This window comes from Lepidochelys kempii, chromosome 8 (assembly GCF_965140265.1).
Source record: "Lepidochelys kempii isolate rLepKem1 chromosome 8, rLepKem1.hap2, whole genome shotgun sequence".
In the NCBI taxonomy this organism is placed as follows: domain Eukaryota; kingdom Metazoa; phylum Chordata; order Testudines; family Cheloniidae; genus Lepidochelys; species Lepidochelys kempii.
Genome location: NC_133263.1, coordinates 84,886,468 through 84,907,123, shown reverse-complemented (window position 1 = coordinate 84,907,123; position 20,656 = coordinate 84,886,468). Strand labels below are relative to the sequence as shown.

Here is a 20,656-nt window from a genome sequence, read left to right as displayed (position 1 = left end):
CCTAGCAGTGCCATGTATTGGAAGAGCGATCCGATGTTTGTGTGTAAACTAGAAGACAAGGACATTCCTGCGCTTGGTATTTCCACTGAGAAGGTGAGCTGATCCTAGGCAAAACCCAGAAGCGCTGCCGGGAAGGCGAGTGGTCGGTTTCTCAGAGATGCAGGCTAACGTTACCAACCTTCGGGCTCCATAATTTTTCGAGTTTCTTTAGACGTGGCAGTGGATAATAATTTGCGAAGCACGTCTAGAGGAAGAGGCCGGGGGGGGGGGGCGAAATTGTTTAGCTTTTAGACCCATTAGGGCCTTTAAATTAGTCTGGATAAATGAACATTCAAATCAGCAAGATAGTTTGAACATTAAAGCTGTAAACCGATACTAGTACTCCACATTTAAGTCATCAACGCTGTAAAAGCTGGTGATCTTAAATAGACCGTAGTTTGGCAAATGTGTACGCACAAAACAGAGACCGAGCTTTAAATATGAGAGGGAGAAGTGGGCTCTGACTCTATTAACTTGCTTAGGAATATTTAAAGTATTCAGGAGCTCGCGGCTATTATGACCGGAGCGAAACTTCCATGTTTAGTTCAAAGTTTAAAAAAAAATCCGGAATGATACTGTGAAGATAATTTTCCAATCAGAACGACTATCTCGCGTAGTGAATGTTCAAGGCTTCGGGATTTTTAAGCTATATTAGATCCGTTGATCTGTAGATTTGTACTAAATGTATATAGGAAGATTTAACCTTTACATTTTTTCATTTTAAGGAACCAAAAAGTGGCTATCCTCCCCCCGTAGCTATAGGGTGATTTCAGTAAGCTTGGGAAACTAGGAAGTAGCTGTGGGGTGCGTGTATCAAAACAAACACACACGCACTTTCCGAAACGCAACGTGTCCGTAGAGCTGGGAGGATTTGTGTAACTGCGCTCCCGGCTGTATTGCTTTAAAAAACGTTGACCCTCGATTGAACAAAGGTGCGATTTTTTTAATGGCACCACATTAAATTCAGCTGGATATTTTCCATTATTCGATCGGCTTTCTGCGCCGGGTAAAAATAATCCTTTAGGAGCTCAACTGTTGTCTCTTATTGGGCTCTTAAGTGGCAATTTACACCTTAAAGAAGCGAGTGTCAGTCACTGGCGGCTCTAATTGCAGCAAGTTTACCGGAGAGCCGCTAGCTCCCTTGACGCCGAAGCCTTTTCATTCAAAGCGTCCCCGGAACAAACGCCAGGCTGCTGAAACCCCGCTGTAATTAGCTGTCGAGTGTCCCATTAACGCGCTCTCCCTTCGGGGTTCTCCAGCGCGGGGCCGCTCTGCACGGCCCAGCCTTGCCCTTTTAATTGCCGTTATTAAAGAAATAACCCCCCCCCAAGCCCGGCTGGAGGAGGGGGAAGGATTTTAACCTTCTGCCCCCACCACGGGGGTCAGGCGCGCTCCTGGGGCACCGCGGGCGCGCTCGCTGCCACCGCCCGCCCCCCAGGAGCCCGCGGGCGTCGCCTCCGGCTCCAGGTGGCCTCCTCCGCCCGGGGAGGAGCTGGGGGTGGGGGGGCTGCGGCGCGCTCAGCTCTCCCGTTTCCCCCTGCAGTTCCCGGGGCTCATGGCCGAGGAGTGCGGGAGAGCGGCGGCCCCGGCGGGGGGAAGGCGGCGGAAAGGCGCCGGGGAAGGGGAGCTGGTAAGTGCCCGCGCGGCGGGGGCGCAGAGGGCGGCGCGGGGCGGTCCGAGCGCGCTAACAGGCCCCCCCGCTCTCCCCCAGGTGAGCCCTGAGGCAGCAGGGGACGAGGACTCCTGCTCTTCCTCGGCCCCGCTGTCCCCCTCCTCCTCGCCCCGGTCCATGGCCTCGGCCTCCGGCTGCGCCCCCAGCAAGTGCCTGTGCAGCAGCTGCGGCCTGGAGATCGTGGACAAGTACCTGCTCAAGGTGAGTGCGCGCCGGGCCGGGCCGGGCCGGGCCCCGGGGAGCTGGAGCTCCGCGGTTCCCAGTCAGCGCCGGCCCCCCGAGCTAGGCTGGAGTCCGAGGGCGCCCCTGGCTTCAGCGGAGAGCCCGCCCCTCTTGAACCCTGCCCGGCGCCAGCTCGTTAGCACCAGCTGCCTTGGCTGCAATGCCCCTCCGGGCAGGCATCGCCTCCCCAGCCGGGTTAAATGCGGGGTGACCGGCTGGCCGCCCGCGCGCCCGGTTCACCCCTTTCCTCTCCCAGGCTTGCGCTAGGCTGGAGGCGAATGTGGCCCCCCGCTACTCCCTGGCGTACACAGCGCTGGGGGGGGACCAATGTGAGAGCAACACAGATCGTAGCCGAAACATCCTGATTAGTTTCATCGGAGTATCTGGCTCTTGGTGCAAACTGTTGTGTGGGGTCCCTCGTGAGCAACGGGCTGCTCGCGCTTCAGGCTCGGCAGCTGGGCAGGGGAGGCTGGTAATGTGGCGAGCGCTCAGTGAATAATTTCGCTTCCTTTTTTTTTTTTTGAAACCGCTTCTTTCTTTTTCCAATGGTTCTTGGGGGTTTGCTGCTTTCCCTCCCTCCCTTGTCCCCGATCTATGATGCAAACCTTTACAGATCCGTAGCGGCAAGAATACAACGCCTTTTCCATTTGAAATCCTATCAGGAATTTGACTCGGGAGACTATCGACTTTTTTGCATTTAGTAAAATAACTTCAAACAATTCACCATTTGTGTCTTATGATCAGCAAAACCTAAAACGCCGAGTTTTTTGCCCTTCTATCTTCACCTTGAACTGTTCCATTCTGGAAAAGATAAGTTTTACTAGCGATCTGTTGGTAAAGTTGAAAACTGTAAAACAGTGTCCTCTCTTTGGTTTTGCTACCACCATGTTAAAACCCAGTATGTTCATTTTTCATGGTTTCATGTATTGGCCATTTCAAATTGCATCCCTCTAAAACTTTGCAAAATAATATCCAGGTCCCGTGAAATGCTGGCCCCACTTAAGTTAATGGCGCAACTCCCATTGATATCATTGAGTTACCCCTGGTGTCTTACAAAAAATACATGTTAACGTTTTGTGATATGAAGTATTTTAAATAAGCATAATTAATTTAATGGGCAACTCCCATTGTTTCAGAACTAGTTCTGAAATTACATAAAAACAAATTACATCAAAAGCACATGGCTGCTAATATGGGAACCTCTGTGAGCAGTTTGGTTGGTTAATAACATCATCTTAATAAAATGATTAAATATGTAACTACCTGTATTGTGAAAGTACCCGGAAAAATTCATCATACACTTTGATTTCAGTCTGACTAATCAGTAACTGTTAGAAAGGGAGTTGTTATATTTTGTATTTAAGGGTTGAGAATTTACAGTATCTAGTACAGAACAATCTCTCCATAAGCCACGCTATATATGAGTTTTACTGGTTTCACTTCAACCACAAATACCTGGGTGCTTAATTCACAGTCTTGTTCCTTGTTATTAGTGCCGCTGGGTTATGCAAAGTACAGTAATCCCTCATTTAGTATCTGTGGAGCTGCCCTACTAAGCGCACTTTGTAAGTGATGAATGACATGTGAATAATGTGGTACAAATCACCAACCACTAACCTGAGTTTAAATATGATTTGTTCAATAGAGAACCAATGGTCTGAACTCCATGGAGTTTAACATGCATATTCACAAAGTAAAATACCACACTACCCACAATTTAGGCCTTGTCTAGAACAGACAAAAGGCTGTTTAGCAAAAATATTTCACGTAATGATATAAATGTGGGAGCACTGGGTGTAAACAGAATTTAAAGTCTTAAAAATGTGTTCGCTGCTGACAGTTGGCCCTGGATTTGATCAGGGAGCTGCACAGATATGGAAGTTCTGTACAGTCTGTCTGCATTATGGATGACTTAATTCGGCCTAATGAAATTTGCCTCGTCCTTGACACACGTTCTAGACAATTGTTCCTCGTCCATTCCCCCCAAAAAACTGGCAGCCTGGTGTTTTATTTTCTCATATTTGTCCCTGATCCTGCAGACATGTATGTTCTTAACATTACATGTGAGAGCAGTCTCATTGCGGCCAATGGGACTACTCCTATGTGTAAAATTAAGCACATGAGTAAGTGTTTACAGGAAGTGGGGGGGCTTTAGCTGAAAGTCAAATTGTTGATGCTACTTTGAGAGAATTCTAGCATTTTTGGAATTCCAGGAATATGTTGCCTCAGGAAACACTTTCTTTAAAAATAAGTTGGTAAGCTGCTCAGGCCATGGGCAGTTTCTTTTTCCTGTCCTCTATCATGCCAGTTACATTGTCAGCAGCTAATAATTAGCCATTTTGTGCACTTTGGCATTCTGAAGGTAAAGTTGCTCTTCAGAACTGTTCTTGAGCTATAGAAATAAGTTAAACCTCTTGGTATGGTTTAGTAGCTTCTGCAGTGGGAGAAGAAGCTACATTGCACTGGAGCAGTATTACCAGTCTCAAGTGTTCAAAAATCATGAGTCAGATCTTAAAAGATCAAGAGACTGGTTACAAAACCACAAGACTTTTAAAAATAAAACTTGTTAGAGCCTTTAGGATACACTTGGGTCTGGGTTAGAGGCTTTTGGGTGCACTCGGGTCAGGCTTTCCAGCTTTTTTCCACAACCACGAGGTTAGACAATTTACCTATCATTTTTAAAAAAAAGTCACTTAATCACTTGACTCCATAAGCTCCATAAATAAACAACCACTTACCCAACGCTCTCAAAACGTTGTCAGAACAGGTAGCACTGCTTGAGGCATTTTAAATTTCTTCTCTCTCTCTACGCTTTCTGTTCGCCCTTTCAATTCAAACGTTGTCTTGAGGGTTGGAGGGGTAAGGGTAGAGGATGTATATTATATATTTATGCTGCTTTATTATTCATTGATGGGTTTAGATAGAGGGGAAAGTACCTTGAAAAGAATGTCCCTTCATCTTTCCTTCTAGGAAATCCCCCTCTCCTTTTGTGCACCGTTTTTGGTAACAATGCTCTTAAGTGGCTAAAGTATGGTGGGATTGGGATTGGAACTCAGTTTTACCAACTCTGACTCCCAGTGGTGCTCTGCATAAGTCACTTAACCACTCTGAGCATCAGTTTTCCCCTGTCTAAAAACTGCAGAATTTGCAATTTAGATAGAAGCTGAATATAGGTGCAAGTATGAATAGTCTGTACCACTTACATGAGAGAGGGTTTAAAATAGATATAAATATCTAGTGTTCCATGCTACTCAGATGTCTGACTCTTTCTATTCCTATTTACACTAGGAAACTGACACATTGCTGACAGTGGTTGTTACCAATGGGTCTCCTAAATCAATGTTCAGTATATGGTTAAATAGGAATGTAGATGGGACAACACTATATTGAGGACAATTAAAGTGTGGTTTGTCCTTTCTACAGGATAGTGCTAGCAGCATTAGGAACCCTATGATAAATAGGCTCTGGGCTGTTGCCAGAATTTTAAGCATCATGTTGTTTAAATTTGTTCTGAGCAGTTTCATGTGACATGGGGCTTAACGCTAGCAGCTCATCTACACCAGGGTTTACTAACGCTAGTAAAGCCAAAACCATTGTTAGCAATAGTGGAAAATGGTCTGTACTAAGAAAATTTTCTGAGTATTTCCCTAGAGCCATTGAGGCTTCGTTCAGCCCAGATGCTTTTGTTCCACCTCCAGTAGCAGTATAACCATTTTTGGCCTGGCTTGGGAGGGCCAATTGCTGACTGCCATTTTCAGCAGGGTAGTTTCTTACCATGGAAAAGGATATTGAGAGGTGTAGATCAGCATTAAATTGTGGTGTACTGATAAATCTGTCAATTTGTTTTGTCTGTGTTTCAATAAAGACTGCTGCCAATATGATTATATATTGAGAGAGAATGCTGGACAATATGCAAACAACTTTATATTTTAGTATAACAGGCTGAAGTTTATTTCTCCTCAAAACATCCTTCATATGCATACATGTATTTTGTAGGTTACTGTAATAAGTCAACTACGACTCTTAGGGCAGCATTCTGATCTTTGACTAAAGACACAATGCTGCTTATATCAGATCTGCTACTCTGCTGCATGCAGCAAACAGATTTTGAAGATCTCATTGTTTGAGGTATCTGAGATTAGAATCTGGCTCTGAGAATGCACATTTCTGAACTAGTTTGTTGCTTGGTTGCCACTTTCATTAAAATGTTGTTGTATTATCCATAATGTTACTTACTTTTTATCATAACTGGGAGTCCTTAACATTTAATTTGGTCAGTAACCAACACTGATTTATTGTCTCTGCAAATATTAAATGAGACCAATGTAGAAAATCTGTTCTGCACTTGATCAAATGCACAATAAATACAAAATGCACAATACTAACATTATAGACAAACAGCTTATATTGCCAAAAGACTAAGTAGACTATTGATAATAAAAATTTATAGAGCTTTTCAGAATTGTTGACCACCTACTCTTCACTTTCTGTGATTAAGGGTATGTCTACACAACAAGTGCTGCAGTGGCAGTGTAGTGTACACACTTGCTACAGCGACAAAAGGGGTTATTCGATCACTGTAGAATTCCATCAACCCAGCTGCATCTGCGGGGCAGGGAGGAGTAAGATAAACTTAACCACATCACACAGCACATGAAATTTTTTACCTAAGGTAGACCTAAGTGTTAGGTGTAGACCAGACCTAAGTCAAACAGCATTATAGATTTTACATTTTAAACTATAGAAACAATGGTTGATATATCCCCTAGACCATTTGGAAATAAGTCCTAAACTGCTTTGAAAATCTTAGCCCATAAACTTAATTACAAGAATGCAGACTCAGTTGGTAAAACAAAGGGGTTGAGATGTAATTCATGGCTTGTTCTATTTGACACATGTTCTCTGAACTTAAATCTCAAAGCACTTTATATATCAATTGAATTTAGCGCTTTCTGTTAGTCAGATCTTTTTGCAGATAGGGGAAAAGAAAGAGGCACAGAGGTTAGATAACTTTTCAAAGTCACTTGAGGCCAAATTCTATTTTATTACTCAGCTGATGTGAAAGCAGAACTAGGCATAAGAAGTCTGTGTTGGTGCCAGGAACAGAACCCAGATCCCCTACTTCCCATTATCATGCTTTAAACACAAAACCACAGAAGCTTGTACTGAGGATCTCTATTAACTTCAAGCATAGGTCTTAATTGACATAGATGAAATTTGGAACATTATTTTATAGAATCCTAATGTGTTGCTTTACATAATCAAAGGCTTTATTTATTTTTTATGGTGTATATGCTGATAGTCTGTGGTACATATGGCAAAAGTATGGACTTTTGCCTCCCTATTTACATAAATCAAAAACACTCCTTCACAGTTGTGCTACCAGATTAGTATGTCGTCTTCTTTCTCCGTTTCATAGGTAAATGATCTTTGCTGGCACGTACGTTGTCTCTCGTGCAGTGTTTGCAGAACCTCTCTAGGAAGGCATACCAGCTGCTACATCAAAGATAAAGATATTTTCTGCAAACTTGATTATTTCAGGTACATCATATGACTCTTAAAAATGGAGCTCATTTTTCTGAGGTAACAAGTGAATATGACACCCGGACGTTCACTTAGGCTGGTATTTAAGTTGTCTTTCACCTTCACTATTTTCAGCAGTCATTATGCTATAGAGTCTCAATTGCCTTAAGAAGGGATTGGGGAAACCTTAAGCAGTTTGTGCCATGTTGTATATAATAACTACAGCATTTATGGAAAAGATCCCTCACTGTTGAGGCCCGTGAGGAAACTAAACCATCCACAATAGAAGTCAAGGCCCTTACAATAATACAGACCCTAAAGTCAACAGATTAATACTTTTTTTTAATAGTGCTGGTTCAAGACTACAAAGTAGAGCTGTGATGTTCTATTCCAAGAAAAAGTGGATATAATTCCTTGTAACATAAGCAAAGACCCTTAGGACACGATAGAAAAGTATTAATTTTTTTTAAATAATATTTTACTGTTTTGTATTTCCATGCAACCTGTAAGCAGCATGTTCCCATAATTCTAATGTGTTGATTTATGAGCAGTTAGTTTCGGAGGTGTGTACACAGTGCAAGATTAGGGTATGATTCTGTGAGATGTGGGTTATGGTAACTTGTACTGGCTTCAAAGGGAATTGAGGGGAATTGCACTTGACAAAATCAGGAGTGAAGTCCTGGCATCTTTTCGAAGTCAACGGGAGCTTTGCCATTGACTTCAGTGGAGCTAAGATTTCACCCCAAATCCAAAGCAGGTAGGGAATATTCAACTGTGAAATAAACTGATCAGCTGATGACCACTCTAATACCAAAAGAGTATTAACTAAACAGTAATTTAAAATATATTGATGGGTGCTCAGCCCTTTTGAAAAACTAGGCTAGTTGTTTAGGTTTCTTGTAGCCTAATTTTAAGTATCCATTTTTGAAGATATTGGTGTCACATGTATTCCTAAAGAATAAATATCCATGTTTATTATAGATATATTCTAGTCACTATTTTCCTCTTGAAAATAGTCAGATTCTGATGGGAAAATATTTATCTCCATATTCTAGATAAAGTTGGATATTTGAAGTTCTTCTAAAGATTATAGCAAAACTAGATGCTGTACTTCCCCCCCCCCCCCTTGTTACTCCCTGGAATCTAATCTCTTTCCCTCTAGAAGCTTTCTAGATATATTTTCTCTGTTTTAACTTTCAGTTAGCAGCTGAACTATGTAGTTACATATAATAGAATTAAGACCCAAATTATTTGGGCTATGGACTATGTTTGGATAACTATGTGGACTATGTTTGGATAACTGGGAGGTCATAGAACACGAGATAAATAGGATAGGGAGACAGTTGACAATGGATTAAAAGGGGTAGTTAGACAGCGGCAGATAAGTGAATATTTGATTCCACTTCAGTGATTAAATGAATATTTTGCCTTCTGACTTAAGGAAAGAATTAAACTTGTAATTGGGCTTTAGCCCTGTTTTTAAAACAACCAGATGCAAACTTTTAAAATTTTCCCCAGAAAAACAATGTAAATTCTACTGTCATCTAATCAATAAACAGAGTCAGTGCACTTATATGAATCCCATGGACTGTTTTCCCCATCAAATTGTCACTAATTTTCCTAGGGTGACGGTCATATTTTAGATGATTATTTCTGTGACTTAGCCTTTTGTTTTCCCTTCTTTGCTGTAGGCGGTATGGAACCCGTTGTTCTCGTTGTGGTAGGCACATCCATTCTACTGACTGGGTCCGAAGGGCTAAGGGAAATGTGTATCACCTAGCATGTTTTGCCTGCTTCTCCTGCAAAAGACAGCTTTCCACTGGAGAGGAGTTTGCTTTGGTTGAAGAGAAAGTCCTTTGCAGAGTACATTATGATTGTATGTTGGACAATCTAAAAAGAGAAGTTGAAAATGGTAATATGCTGCTTTTATTAAATTCCTAGTTTGACTGTCATTTAGCCTTAACTAAATTTGCTGCTATTTCACCTTCCTTTATAAGAAAAGCAGTTCTCTAGCTTTATTTTAGTTGAAATACATGCATCTTTATGCTTAATAATGTTCAAACTACCCAATATATTTAACTCTTTTATTCTAATATGTTCAACTCACTTTCTATGGTTCTAAAAAAAGTAAAGTAATATATGTCTAGCTTATCCACTTGGTCTGTGACATTGTAGATGTAATGCTGGACCAAATCCTGCTCTCTCTTATGTCCGTGAAATCTGGATGTCAATGGAACTACTCCAAATTAATACCAAAGTAACTTTGAACAAGACAGGGTCCATTGTACAATTCCATAATAATCAGCTAACAAACATTAGAAATCTTTTCCAGAGTAGTGTGACTTATGACTAATATCATTCTGAATTATCAATATACAGGTTTTTTTTTTCCCCCCACATCAGGGAATGGGATTAGTGTGGAAGGAGCATTACTAACAGAACAAGATGTTAGTCATCCAAAACCAGCAAAAAGAGCTCGGACCAGCTTCACAGCGGATCAACTCCAGGTAGAGGCAGCATTGTGAGCACTGAAAACGGACACAGTTCAGAAATGCATAAAGATTTTATGCAATGAATGACTGACTGAAAATTAATATAAGTATAATTACATATGAGCAAACTATTCTCTCTGTTCTAAACTATTTAACAAATTATCAAGACATGGCATGTTTCTGGAATACTTTGTTCGCTTTAGCAGTTTAATATGAAATAGTTCCTCTTCTAGCTTTGTTTCCCTCAGGGCAGCTAGTAATTGTGCAAAGTGGAAACCAAAATGTTGATCTAGTATGACTGCTTGATGAAATCCATTTAATCAGACGCTTACATCACTATGCATAATTGCAATAAAGAAAAAATATCTTCAGAATTATGTATTATGAAAAATATACAAAGGAAATGTACTTCTCAGGACACTAGTGTGTTGGAGTTTTAGATTTCATTATACCACCACAATCTGCCTTTTAATGACCATCAAGATTGTGTCCTCCGAATTGGAAAGTATTATGTTCACATCAGCATAAACAGGAACTCTCAGGTTGGCTCCAATCAAATTAACCCTTCCTTATTTTATATGGCGAAGGGGGTGCAATAATTGAACTACTTTCTGCTGGTTTGTCCTTCGTGGAGGAAGGACCAATCTCTCTCTGGTATGTTTAAGTATACTGAAGATTATAAATATATGTGACCTACAAAATGAGTATTAATGACTGTTGAATGAATATTCCTTGCTTTTTCTCCCCACCTCCTTAATAAGTGAATTTTCCAAAACGTTCAGATCTTGACTCTACCTATTAAAGCATATTCTCCTCTATATTTAAGAGTGGAATGTTGGCTTATTTTTCAGAATCTTCATTTCAGTACTCAGTGCTACCTATTTTAGATCAAAGAAATTTTTCATAGAGAGGGTGGGGTCAGGGCAAAGTTAAATACTGAAAGAGTGTATTTGAAACTTAAGCAGTGTGAGAATACCATGGTCATAATTTACTCTTTTGGTTTGGACATACTGTATAGTATGAAGCATTTTCCAACATCCCTCTATACCAGCTCAGTCAGTGGATATACTTCTTATGATGAACAGATGGGAGACTGTGCGTGTTGTGGGGGGTGATGAATCAAAACTCTTGTGTGGTCAAGTCTGCTCTAAAGTGGGCTGGCTGGCTGAATCTCCTCTGTCACTAGGGCTTCCTCCAGCATCGTGACTGCCTTGATTATGGCCCACTAAGATTTACAGCTTTGGACCAGGTCTCTGGTCACTATCCCCCATGAAAAGAAATAGCTTTTCAGTCATAGAATAGTTCAGATCATTTGATCTTTGAGGAAAAACCTGATTTAGCCTTCCCAAGATAAAATCTATGACCAGTGTCAACCCCATCATTACAGGGGTAACAGCAGGAATAGATTCCAGCTCCTACAGGCTACAATGGTGGCATCCCTTTGTGTCCCATTTCATACTTGTGCACATTCCCATTGGGCACATGGTGTAACACACTCTTTCTGTTTTTCATTCTGGGTCAGCACTGAACATTTAGGGCCTTGTCTTCTGTGGTGAATACCAGAATCACCAAGACAAAGTGGTATTCCTTACCGTGGCTCTCTGGAAGGAGAGACACTCTGTCATCCCTGACCTGAATGGTGGGTTGCTGCAGATAGAATCAGAAGCATATATGCGCCTGGTAGATAGTAGGATGCAGTCTTTTCTGGGAACTCTGGGTGACAAATTGAAGCAAATGATTGAGAATCTTTTTCAGCTCAGTAATTCGTGTCTATCTTAGGTCAGGCCTGATACTCAGGTCAGCAAGATGTTTCTTTTGCAGACTCAGTTTCTGAAACCGACGATACGATTCAGTTCCTTAACAGGTGCTTCACAGTTCTAGCCTAGTATGTTCTTATTGGTGGTTTGGACTCCTTAAAGAAGCAGCCTGATATAGCGTGCTTGGCAAGCTTTTTACAAGTAGCCACTCTTAAATTTGACTTCTCTGCTGCCTTGATCTGAGCTCTGTCTGGCCAGCCTATCCTCCTTCCCTGGCAGTTGTAAAAAAAGAGTATTCAGTAGGAATTGCCCCTAGAACAGCCCAATAGAGTGGTAGTAATGGACATGAAGCACTTAAGCCAAGGCGTAGTAATGTGGCTGTTGGCTCTTGGTGGAGACTGGTTTCTCAGTCCACTGTCAAAAACCCACTTTGCCATTTCTCCACAAGTTGAAGGAGTAGGGAGTGATAATCCAAACAGAAGTGCAATATGTAGATTGTATATATCAGCAATGTTAGGGAGGAGGACACAAAGAGAAGTATCTTGTACTCTTGTTCTAGGCAAGAAGAAATTTCCCTTCTCTTGCTGCTATTCACATTGCTGAGATTCTGAAATCCAAAGCAACTGGCTGAGCTGGAGCCAAAGCCCACCAAGAGAATAGGAATTGCGCTAATCAGCACACCTTCTGAATTGCTGCAAATGAAACCTTTAAGCCCCTTTTCAGGTTAAATGATTGGTATCCTAGTTCCTCAGGATGATTGAGAGGAATATTCTTCAGGTCTCAGGGCCCATTAGATTTAGGATTGAATGACTTTTGCTATCTAAGGCAACCTTAGCTTACTTTTGCCCTTAACCTCGATAGGCAGAGCCTTTTCGAAGATTGCATTTTCTAAATTGAGCATTGTCCTTGGCTTCTGGAGTTAATGCTTCTTTCTAAATCGCCATGTCTTCCTTAGGTATGATCTTTTGATCTGGGCTCAGATTGTTCTATCCCACCAGGCATGTAGCCCTGCTTGGTCTTCCCTCTTGGGTCAGAAAGTTTCTCTCTGGAGCCATGAAAGAACACATGCAGTATTATCTTTATGTCAAGCATATGAAGGCTTCCTTCTATCTAAATCTAAAGAAAACTCTAAGTTAGAAAATCAGATCCTTTGTGAATGCCCCAAGAACAGCTTCACTGTCATCTCTGGTTTTAAAACAACATTGAAGCAGCATATGGTGGCAGGTATAGATAGCTTTGTCTCCTATTCAGAATAATTTGACAGGCGCTTCTATGGAGACTGGGGGTGTGGGGAATGTTTCTCTTCCAGAAATATGTAAAGCAACTACATGGGTGTGTGTTGCATACCTTTTTATATCACTAGAGAGACCTGATGTGGGAAGCCTCTAGAAACGCATTTTTGGAAGTCTAGGCTTATAGATGTTGTAATCCATCCATCTGTTCTTCTTTGGTACCCACCACATGTCTGTTTTGGAATTGGAAGGTGCTGTTCAAGTTCACGCTCAATAGGTGGAAAATTGAGAGGTAGTATTCTCGATCAGCCTAGGTATCCCACCCTGCCATCTCTCGTGTTGGTGAAGATGGGACTAATTTCTCCCTTAAACTTTTTATGGAATTTTAATATGAACAGAATGGAATTTTTAATGCTCAGGAAGTCTGAAGAGGTTCATCCAGCTAACTGCCTTCATAGGAGGAATAATTTAGTAATTGACTCTTACGTAGTGCTCTGTATTCAAAGCACTTTACAAACTTTGACTTCACAAGAGCTTTACTTTTTTCCTGTTTCCATCTGCTGGTAGGAGGACTTATACCCACAATATGGGCTGGCATATTGGGACATGGAGAACCCAATTAACAAGTAAGAAACTATCTCTTTTTTTCATATAAAACTCTGAGTGACAGAATGGGTTTCTATTTAAGACAAACTAGAAAATAGCTGCTGATGTAAAATATTAGCTCTGTAAATGAGCTAAGTCAAATTATGGAATAGATTCAGGTTTATAGCTTCAGTTTATGAAATCTTAGAGGGATGGGTAAATTGACTAATATGTGGTAATATCCAATGGGCAAAATCAATCTATCTCCACGACCAATTTAAAAGATAATATGTATAAATCAAAGTACTTTATCAATAAAGTCTCTTAGGCTCTTATTCTCTGGATTCTATTGTTCATACTCAAAGCAAACTCACTGGCAAATCTAAATGCTGGTGTGTGGGTCAAATGGAGTGGATAATTATCTGTACTTAAAGTGTTGGACTGGAGACTATAGTCAAGGTGGCATTCATGAGGGCTATATGATGTAGTAAAGAGGTGATTCTGTTTCTAAGGCTGTCCTAAATCTTGATAAACCATGTCTGCTTTGGATTCACCTTTACAAGATGTCAACGAGCTTCTTACGTGAACTGGAGAGCTAAGAAGAGAACCCTCTAGTTTAGACTGCATCTAACCTACAAATGTTCCCTTACACATATGAAACAAAAGTGCCATCTAGCAGTACCACACCGATTTACAAACTGTCGTCCATGGAGAGCTAGATGGTAACAGGCTGACTCTTATTGTTTCCAACTAAGAGAAACAGAACACCTGGAAAGGGGATGTTAAATTAATATCCAAATGGGGGAGTGTGATTAACTTGCCTCAAAAAAGACAAAACACTTGTGGGCCTCTTTTGTTCCATGCTTCTCAATGGAAGCAACTGCTGCAGTTGCCACTGGAATTTTATGGTACTATTGATAGGGAGGAGTTGGTCCATGAAATTGGAAACGAGAGAGGAAGTGGTCCATGAAACGGTTTGGTCCCAGCTATGAAAAAGTTTGCAAATACATACATGGCAAACGCATCATTGGTCCCCACAGTCCAAAAATGAGCAAATTTAAATTTTCCTTTATGACGCTACAGAATCACCAGCAAAGGGCCATGCAGTTTCACTTTGTGAGAATTTTCCTAATCTAACACCTTTATAATTGGAGTCCTTTCATATGAAAGGACTCCAATTAAAGTGCTTTATAAACTATATAGTTTGTCTCTGAGCACATGAATTATTTGCCAGCTACCAAAATGCAGTCATTCTCTAAGGGTAAAACACAGAAACTGCTCAATGATGCACAGTTTAGGACAGGAAGTGAAAATTTCTTTTCCAGTTGAAGCTACTGGAGGAATTTAGGCAAAATTAGAATTTAGTCAAGACACAAGTTAAACAGATATCTGTTTTTTCAAAAGATGCCATGCATTTTTAATGACAAATGATCAGGTTCAAAACATTGCACCATACCACCCTAATCCTATGCTGAGCTATGTCTGGCATTGCTTAGTGAGATTAGCCAGTAGTAGGTCTGTTATATGCAGCCTGTGTGTCATTCAGAGATGAATTAAAGGTAAATGTGGCATGAACTCAGGACTTCAAAATTACATACATATTTCAGGGCAGCTGCAAAAGGATTAAGTGGGGAATCCTCTTTAGAACACAAGACCTAGATTGATTGATCTTTTTGAACCTGTCAACCACGGAAAGTTCATTCTGTGCCCCTATTATGTATTCAATGGTCTGCAGTTTATACGCTTTATCTACCAACAACATTTAAGTTAGTCTGCAGTGAATTTTCTGCCACAATCCCCCTCTAGTGCAGTTGTTCTTCCTGCATTTCTTTTTCTCCTCCCCCCCCACCCCCCGGACAAGTGCAAACCAGAACAAAGAAAAATGCCTCTTCCAATTCTAAGTGTCTGTGGCCATTTTATTACTCAGAGTAAGGGATTATCTCTGAAGATAGTGATTTTAAAAAGATAAACTGGGACAACGTGCTTGGGGGTTAAAGAGTATCATTCCCTTAAATTAATGAAGGGATATGACCACAAATTTGAGAGAAGTCTGTAATAATATCTGATTTGCTAGAGTACTTACAATACTTAATTTTTAAAAAACCAACCTCTTACCTTTTCAGGTTATGCAAGCACAGTTTGCTCAAGACAACAATCCAGATGCACAAACACTCCAAAAATTGGCAGAAAGAACAGGCTTGAGCAGGCGTGTGATACAGGTGACTACTAAAGTTATTTCACTAACACAAAATCCAAGTTATACAAAATCTGAGTTATTCAAAGTGCAAGTACGAAAATTGCTAATTCCTTAGTTGGAAAGAGATCTAATCTGCTCGTTCAAACATAACTGCAGATCAAATCTTTTGACCAAAGATTGTTTAGGACACCCATATCTGTTAGATGCATACAGTACATTTTTCATCACATACTTTAGGTGGGAGATACAATACACCTAAATGAGTTTTATGTTAAAAAAAAAAGTATCTCTTCATTGAATACGTTATGTTGATACAAAATTTGCTAGAGACAAAAATGAAATTTACTGATTTCATTTTTGAGCAAGATTTCATTGCATTTACTCACTGTCCCTCAAAGCTGCTGCAATACATTGCACAAACACTAACTAAGATTTAGAGGTCATTTACTGATCAGCCTAGATATGGGTCCTGAGACAAAACCTATCCTCATGCTATCTAAAATGTAAAGGAAGTTCAAATCCAGAATCAAACTTTGTGTCTGGGGGACCCCCTTTATTAAACAATACCACTATGATCCAACCATAGTGTAAGGGCTTTCCTTTCCCTTTTTACTCATTCCTGGCTTAAAAACTTCACAGAATATTTCTATAAGAATGGCTGACTTCTATAATCCCTGGCTAAAGGGTTCAAACTTTTAAAAAATGGAGGCTAGATTACTTTTAAAAAAAAAAATCCAACCTGGCATACCAAGGATATTTCAACATTCTTGTCAGCAATATAATGGTGATCTAGTCCTAGTTCCATGTGCTCTGTGACACTGAATTTAGCTTCAGCTGAACTATAAACTTGAGGATTTTATTAAATTAAATGTCAAAACTCAATACAATCAAACATGATTTACATTTTCCTCCTTTTCAGGTATGGTTTCAAAACTGTAGAGCACGCCATAAGAAACATGTTAGTCCTAATCATTCATCCACTGCTCCTGTCACAGCAGTTCAGCCCTCTAGGCTGTCTCCACCAATGTTAGAAGAAATGGCATACTCAGCATATGTACCCCAAGATGGGACAATGTTAACTGCTCTACATAGTTACATGGACGGTAGGTACAGTAACTTACTGTAATTCTCTTCAGATCTAAGTACAAAATACCAATACTTTTCTTTAGCTGAAGCAAGAGAATTTATTAGGTAATGTAAATAATAGTATAGTAAAGAGATCTGACTATCACTTTTCATTTCCAGTATTCTCCTCTAACATCTCTTAACACCTATTACTAGGGCCCTACCAAATTCACAGTCCATTTTGGTCAATTTCACGGTCGGAGGATTTTAAAAATTGTAAATTTAATTATTTTGGATATTTAAATCTAAAATTTCACGGTGTTGTAACTGTAAGGGTCCTGACCCAAAAAGGAGTTGGGGGGATGGGTCACAAGGTTATGCAGGGTGGGGTTTGCGGTACTGCTGGCCGGGAGCCCCGCTCTGAAGGCAGTGCTGTCACCAGCAGCAGCGCAGAGGTAAGAATGGCCTGGTATGGTACGGCCGCCCTTCTGCACTGCTGCCACACAGCTGAGCCCTGAGCCGCCGCTACTCCCTGGCCACACAGCGCTGAAAGGAGCAGCGCAGAAGTAAGGGTATCCTCTTGCCACCCCAACTTCTGTGCGGCTGCTGGCGGGGCGCTGCCTTCGGAGCTGGGCACCCAGTAAACAGCCGCCGCTTTCCAGCTGCCCCGCTCTGAAGACAGTGAAGAAATAAGGGTATACAACACCCCTAAAATAACCCTATGACCCCTCTGCAACTCTTTTTGGGTCCAGAGCCCCAATTTGAGAAACTCTGGTCTCCCCTGTGAAATCCGTATAGTATAGGGTAAAAGCACACAAAAGACCAGATTTCACAGAGGGAGACCAGATTTCACAGTTTATGATGCGTTTTTCATGGTGGTGAATTTGGTAGGGCCCTATCTATCACCTACTGCTGTGGCTGCTCCCTTTGTAGCTGAGGATTTGGATATGAAGATCACTGTGTACTTTCCACATAATAATAGTGCTGGTGATGAGAAATTATATTAAACAAACTTCATTTGTTGCTGTTCATTCTAAAATGTAATTATTGCTCATTTTTAGTTAATCTTAAATGAAAAAGTGTTTACTCTAAATACTTTATTTTCCAATTCAGGATTTGTAGACATTTTTAGTTTGGGATTTGTATTTGAAGACTTGAGAGGAGTACTAGAGATTAGTGGAACATTTAGCAACTTCATTGCAGACTAAGGCTCTCGCCACATTGGCATACAGAGAAACCTGGCTACTACAGTAATCTCCAAACCAGGTTACCAAAATCTAGTTCCAATTTGTAATGTAGGCTGGACTTCAGTTGCCACACAAAAGTCTACAACACATATATGAACCATATTTGTAATTGGGTTAGGGAACAATTGTATTGCAACCATCTCAGGAAACATGGTTACATCTGCCATGTAGACAGCATCAGTCTGCTTTATTCCCAAGCTGCAGGATAATATGCATGAATGGAAATGGCACAAATAGCTTGTGACCCAGAATTAAGAAGTTGGAAACAATTGTAATGCCATTAAAATTGGCTAGATCCTATAACTGTGCTAAAGCAGTGGTTCTCAACCAGAGATATGTGTACCCCTGGGGGTACTCAAGTCTTCCAGGGGGTACTCAACTCATCTAGATGAGGGGTTTTTTTTCAACCTGGGGGTTGCAGCCCACAGGAGGTCATGGGATGGGTTTAGGGGGGTTGCAAGTGCAGGGTCTGCATTAAGGGATGACAAGCAGGGCCCCGCGTAGCTAAGTTACATGCTTCAGCCCCGGGCAGCGGACCTTTGGCTTCAGACAAGGCTCATAAGTGAAAAACAGGTTCAAGTATCACCCAGACTGGAATATAAATATTACATTTCAATTTATGATTTTATGGTAAAAATGAAAGTAAGCAATGTTTCAGCAATAGTGTGCTGTGACACTTCTGTATTTTTATGTCTGATTTTTGTGAGCAAGTAGTTTTTAAGGAAGGTGAAACTTGGGGCATGCAAGACAAATTAGACTCTTGAAAGGGGTACAGTAGTCTGGAAAGGTTGAGAACCATTGTGCTAGAGAAGAGCTCTTGCTGAGGTTAGTGAAATTAGTGCAGCTCACTTGTGGCCCAGTCATCATAGTACAGTGAGGTTTTTTACTAGCTTACAATGTTTTCTACTTTCAATGCAGTTGACCAATAAATCTTTCTATTTTTGTAGCTCATTCACCTACAGCACTTGGACTCCAGCCCTTGCTACCCCATTCAATGACACAACTGCCAATAAGTCACACCTAATTCCTTTCTTTCAGGGATAAAAGCTAGTAAGGATGTACTCTTAAGAGTCATTTATTGTGTATTAAAATATCGTTGAAAAGATATTAATGTTAATTTTTTATTTAACATCCAAAGCATTTTCAAGACCATTTTGCTGCCCAAGTACGGAAGTATAGTTGGCCTGCAAGACACTTTTATGGATTCTGCATAAATAACTATATGTTGTTTACAAGGCTTATTAAACACCTTTTTTGTATTGTCTGGAAGTAGTCCACTCTAGTTATGTATTTGTTAATTTATTCTTCATCAAGAGCACTTTGCCTAAAAGAAAGGACTGATAATTGTGCAAAATGTTTACAATTCTTTGTGAAATTGTAGTTTATCATTAGTTTGTATCTGTAAGTTATTGTTATAAAAAGTATTACCTGTATTTGAGTTATATACAGCCTATACTTTAAAGCTTATGTCTGTGAGTTGGCAAAATAAATTTCATTTGCAAATATTTTCAAAATGAGCTGAATAAACCCTCTGTTGCAGCATGCTAAACAAACACGTTATTGTGTTTATGGTTGAACGATGAGTAATTATAAAGGGAAGCACAGTTTTAATCTTCAATTTTCAGACCATGTCCCTTGTACACGTAGGCACATTAGACCTAAATGATGCAGTTAACTTTGGCCTTCCCCCAGGATTAGGCAGCAATGTCAATTAACTTAAAATTTTTTTATAAGCTTACATTGTTTGAAATATTTCAAACATATTCCACAAAATGAAATTATGACTAACACATATTTGCACTGTAGAGCACAATACTGCCCAGTATCTTCTGTGGAGAGGGGGAAAAATACTAGGTAACCCTTTTTGGGTGGGGGATGAAGACCAGTTCAAAACAAACTTCATACCCTGGATGTGAAGTAAATGAGAAACAGCACAGACGCTATAATCTGGTTTAGCAGGAGGATATTGCTGAAGCAGCTTCTAGCGTTGACTTCAGTGGTCACCATCTCATTGAAGTGAAATGGGGTTAGCTTCAGAAGCTCACACCCAAGTCAAAAGGCTATGCAGAGGGGGAATTCACATTTGCTGCTGCTATTGTTTGGGCAATTGTCTATATGCAAGGCTAGAAAAATGATGGAGTGGATGCTGGCAGTTCCAGCAAGACTTCAAGCTTTGCAGGGCAGCCACTGCCTCCTGCAGGCCTCCCCTTGAACATGCAAATTCTGCGCCCTGTTCTGCCACTAGTTTCGGTATTTCTCCAGCAGCCTACCATCTTTTTGTCTGGTAGGATTGCTGAGGAGAACTCTCCTCACAATTCAAGCCCTCACTATGGCCTGGACTGTGAAGTGCTTGCCTCCCTGAGAAGGAGGTCTGGCCTTTGCGGTCACTGGTGTTCAGTCGCCCTTACTGCTGTATTCTCCTCATTCTGGAAAGATCTCCCCCTTGCTGCTTCCTGCTATTGGAAGGGCAGTCATGTGAGAGCTGTGGGCAGAGAAAATTCATGAAACTTCTCTGTGGGAAGAAACAGAAAAACTCTTAGAGACACTTGTCCGTCCTTCTTTGCCTAGTTTCTCCCTATCCTCCTCTTTCCTGCACCCACCTTAAACCACGACTCACCTACCTTT

General features: G+C 40.8%; 1 protein-coding gene across 1 annotated transcript; it reads left to right on the top strand.

Annotated features, from left to right (window-relative positions):
• The first annotated feature begins 1,582 nt into the window (after window positions 1-1,582).
• LHX8 (LIM homeobox 8) lies at window positions 1,583-19,373 on the top strand. The gene is made up of 8 exons (XM_073358236.1): window positions 1,583-1,669; window positions 1,751-1,912; window positions 7,353-7,474; window positions 9,148-9,368; window positions 9,860-9,963; window positions 15,646-15,741; window positions 16,639-16,822; window positions 18,979-19,373. The coding sequence occupies exons 1-8, from the start codon at window positions 1,595-1,597 to the stop codon at window positions 19,053-19,055; spliced, it is 1,041 nt and encodes a 346-aa protein (XP_073214337.1). The 5' UTR covers window positions 1,583-1,594; the 3' UTR covers window positions 19,056-19,373.
• Window positions 19,374-20,656: the final 1,283 nt, after the last annotated feature.

What these genes read in the sequence shown, in the direction of transcription:
- LHX8 (XM_073358236.1), top strand. Translation starts at nt 1,595, where the DNA reads ATGGCCGAGGAGTGCGGGAGAGCGGCGGCCCCGGCGGGGGGAAGGCGG. An exon ending in TGGACAAGTACCTGCTCAAG is followed by an intron (nt 1,913 to 7,352) that starts GTGAGTGCGCGC and finishes TCCGTTTCATAG; the next exon opens with GTAAATGATCTTTGCTGGCA. An exon ending in TCACAGCGGATCAACTCCAG is followed by an intron (nt 9,964 to 15,645) that starts GTAGAGGCAGCA and finishes TTACCTTTTCAG; the next exon opens with GTTATGCAAGCACAGTTTGC.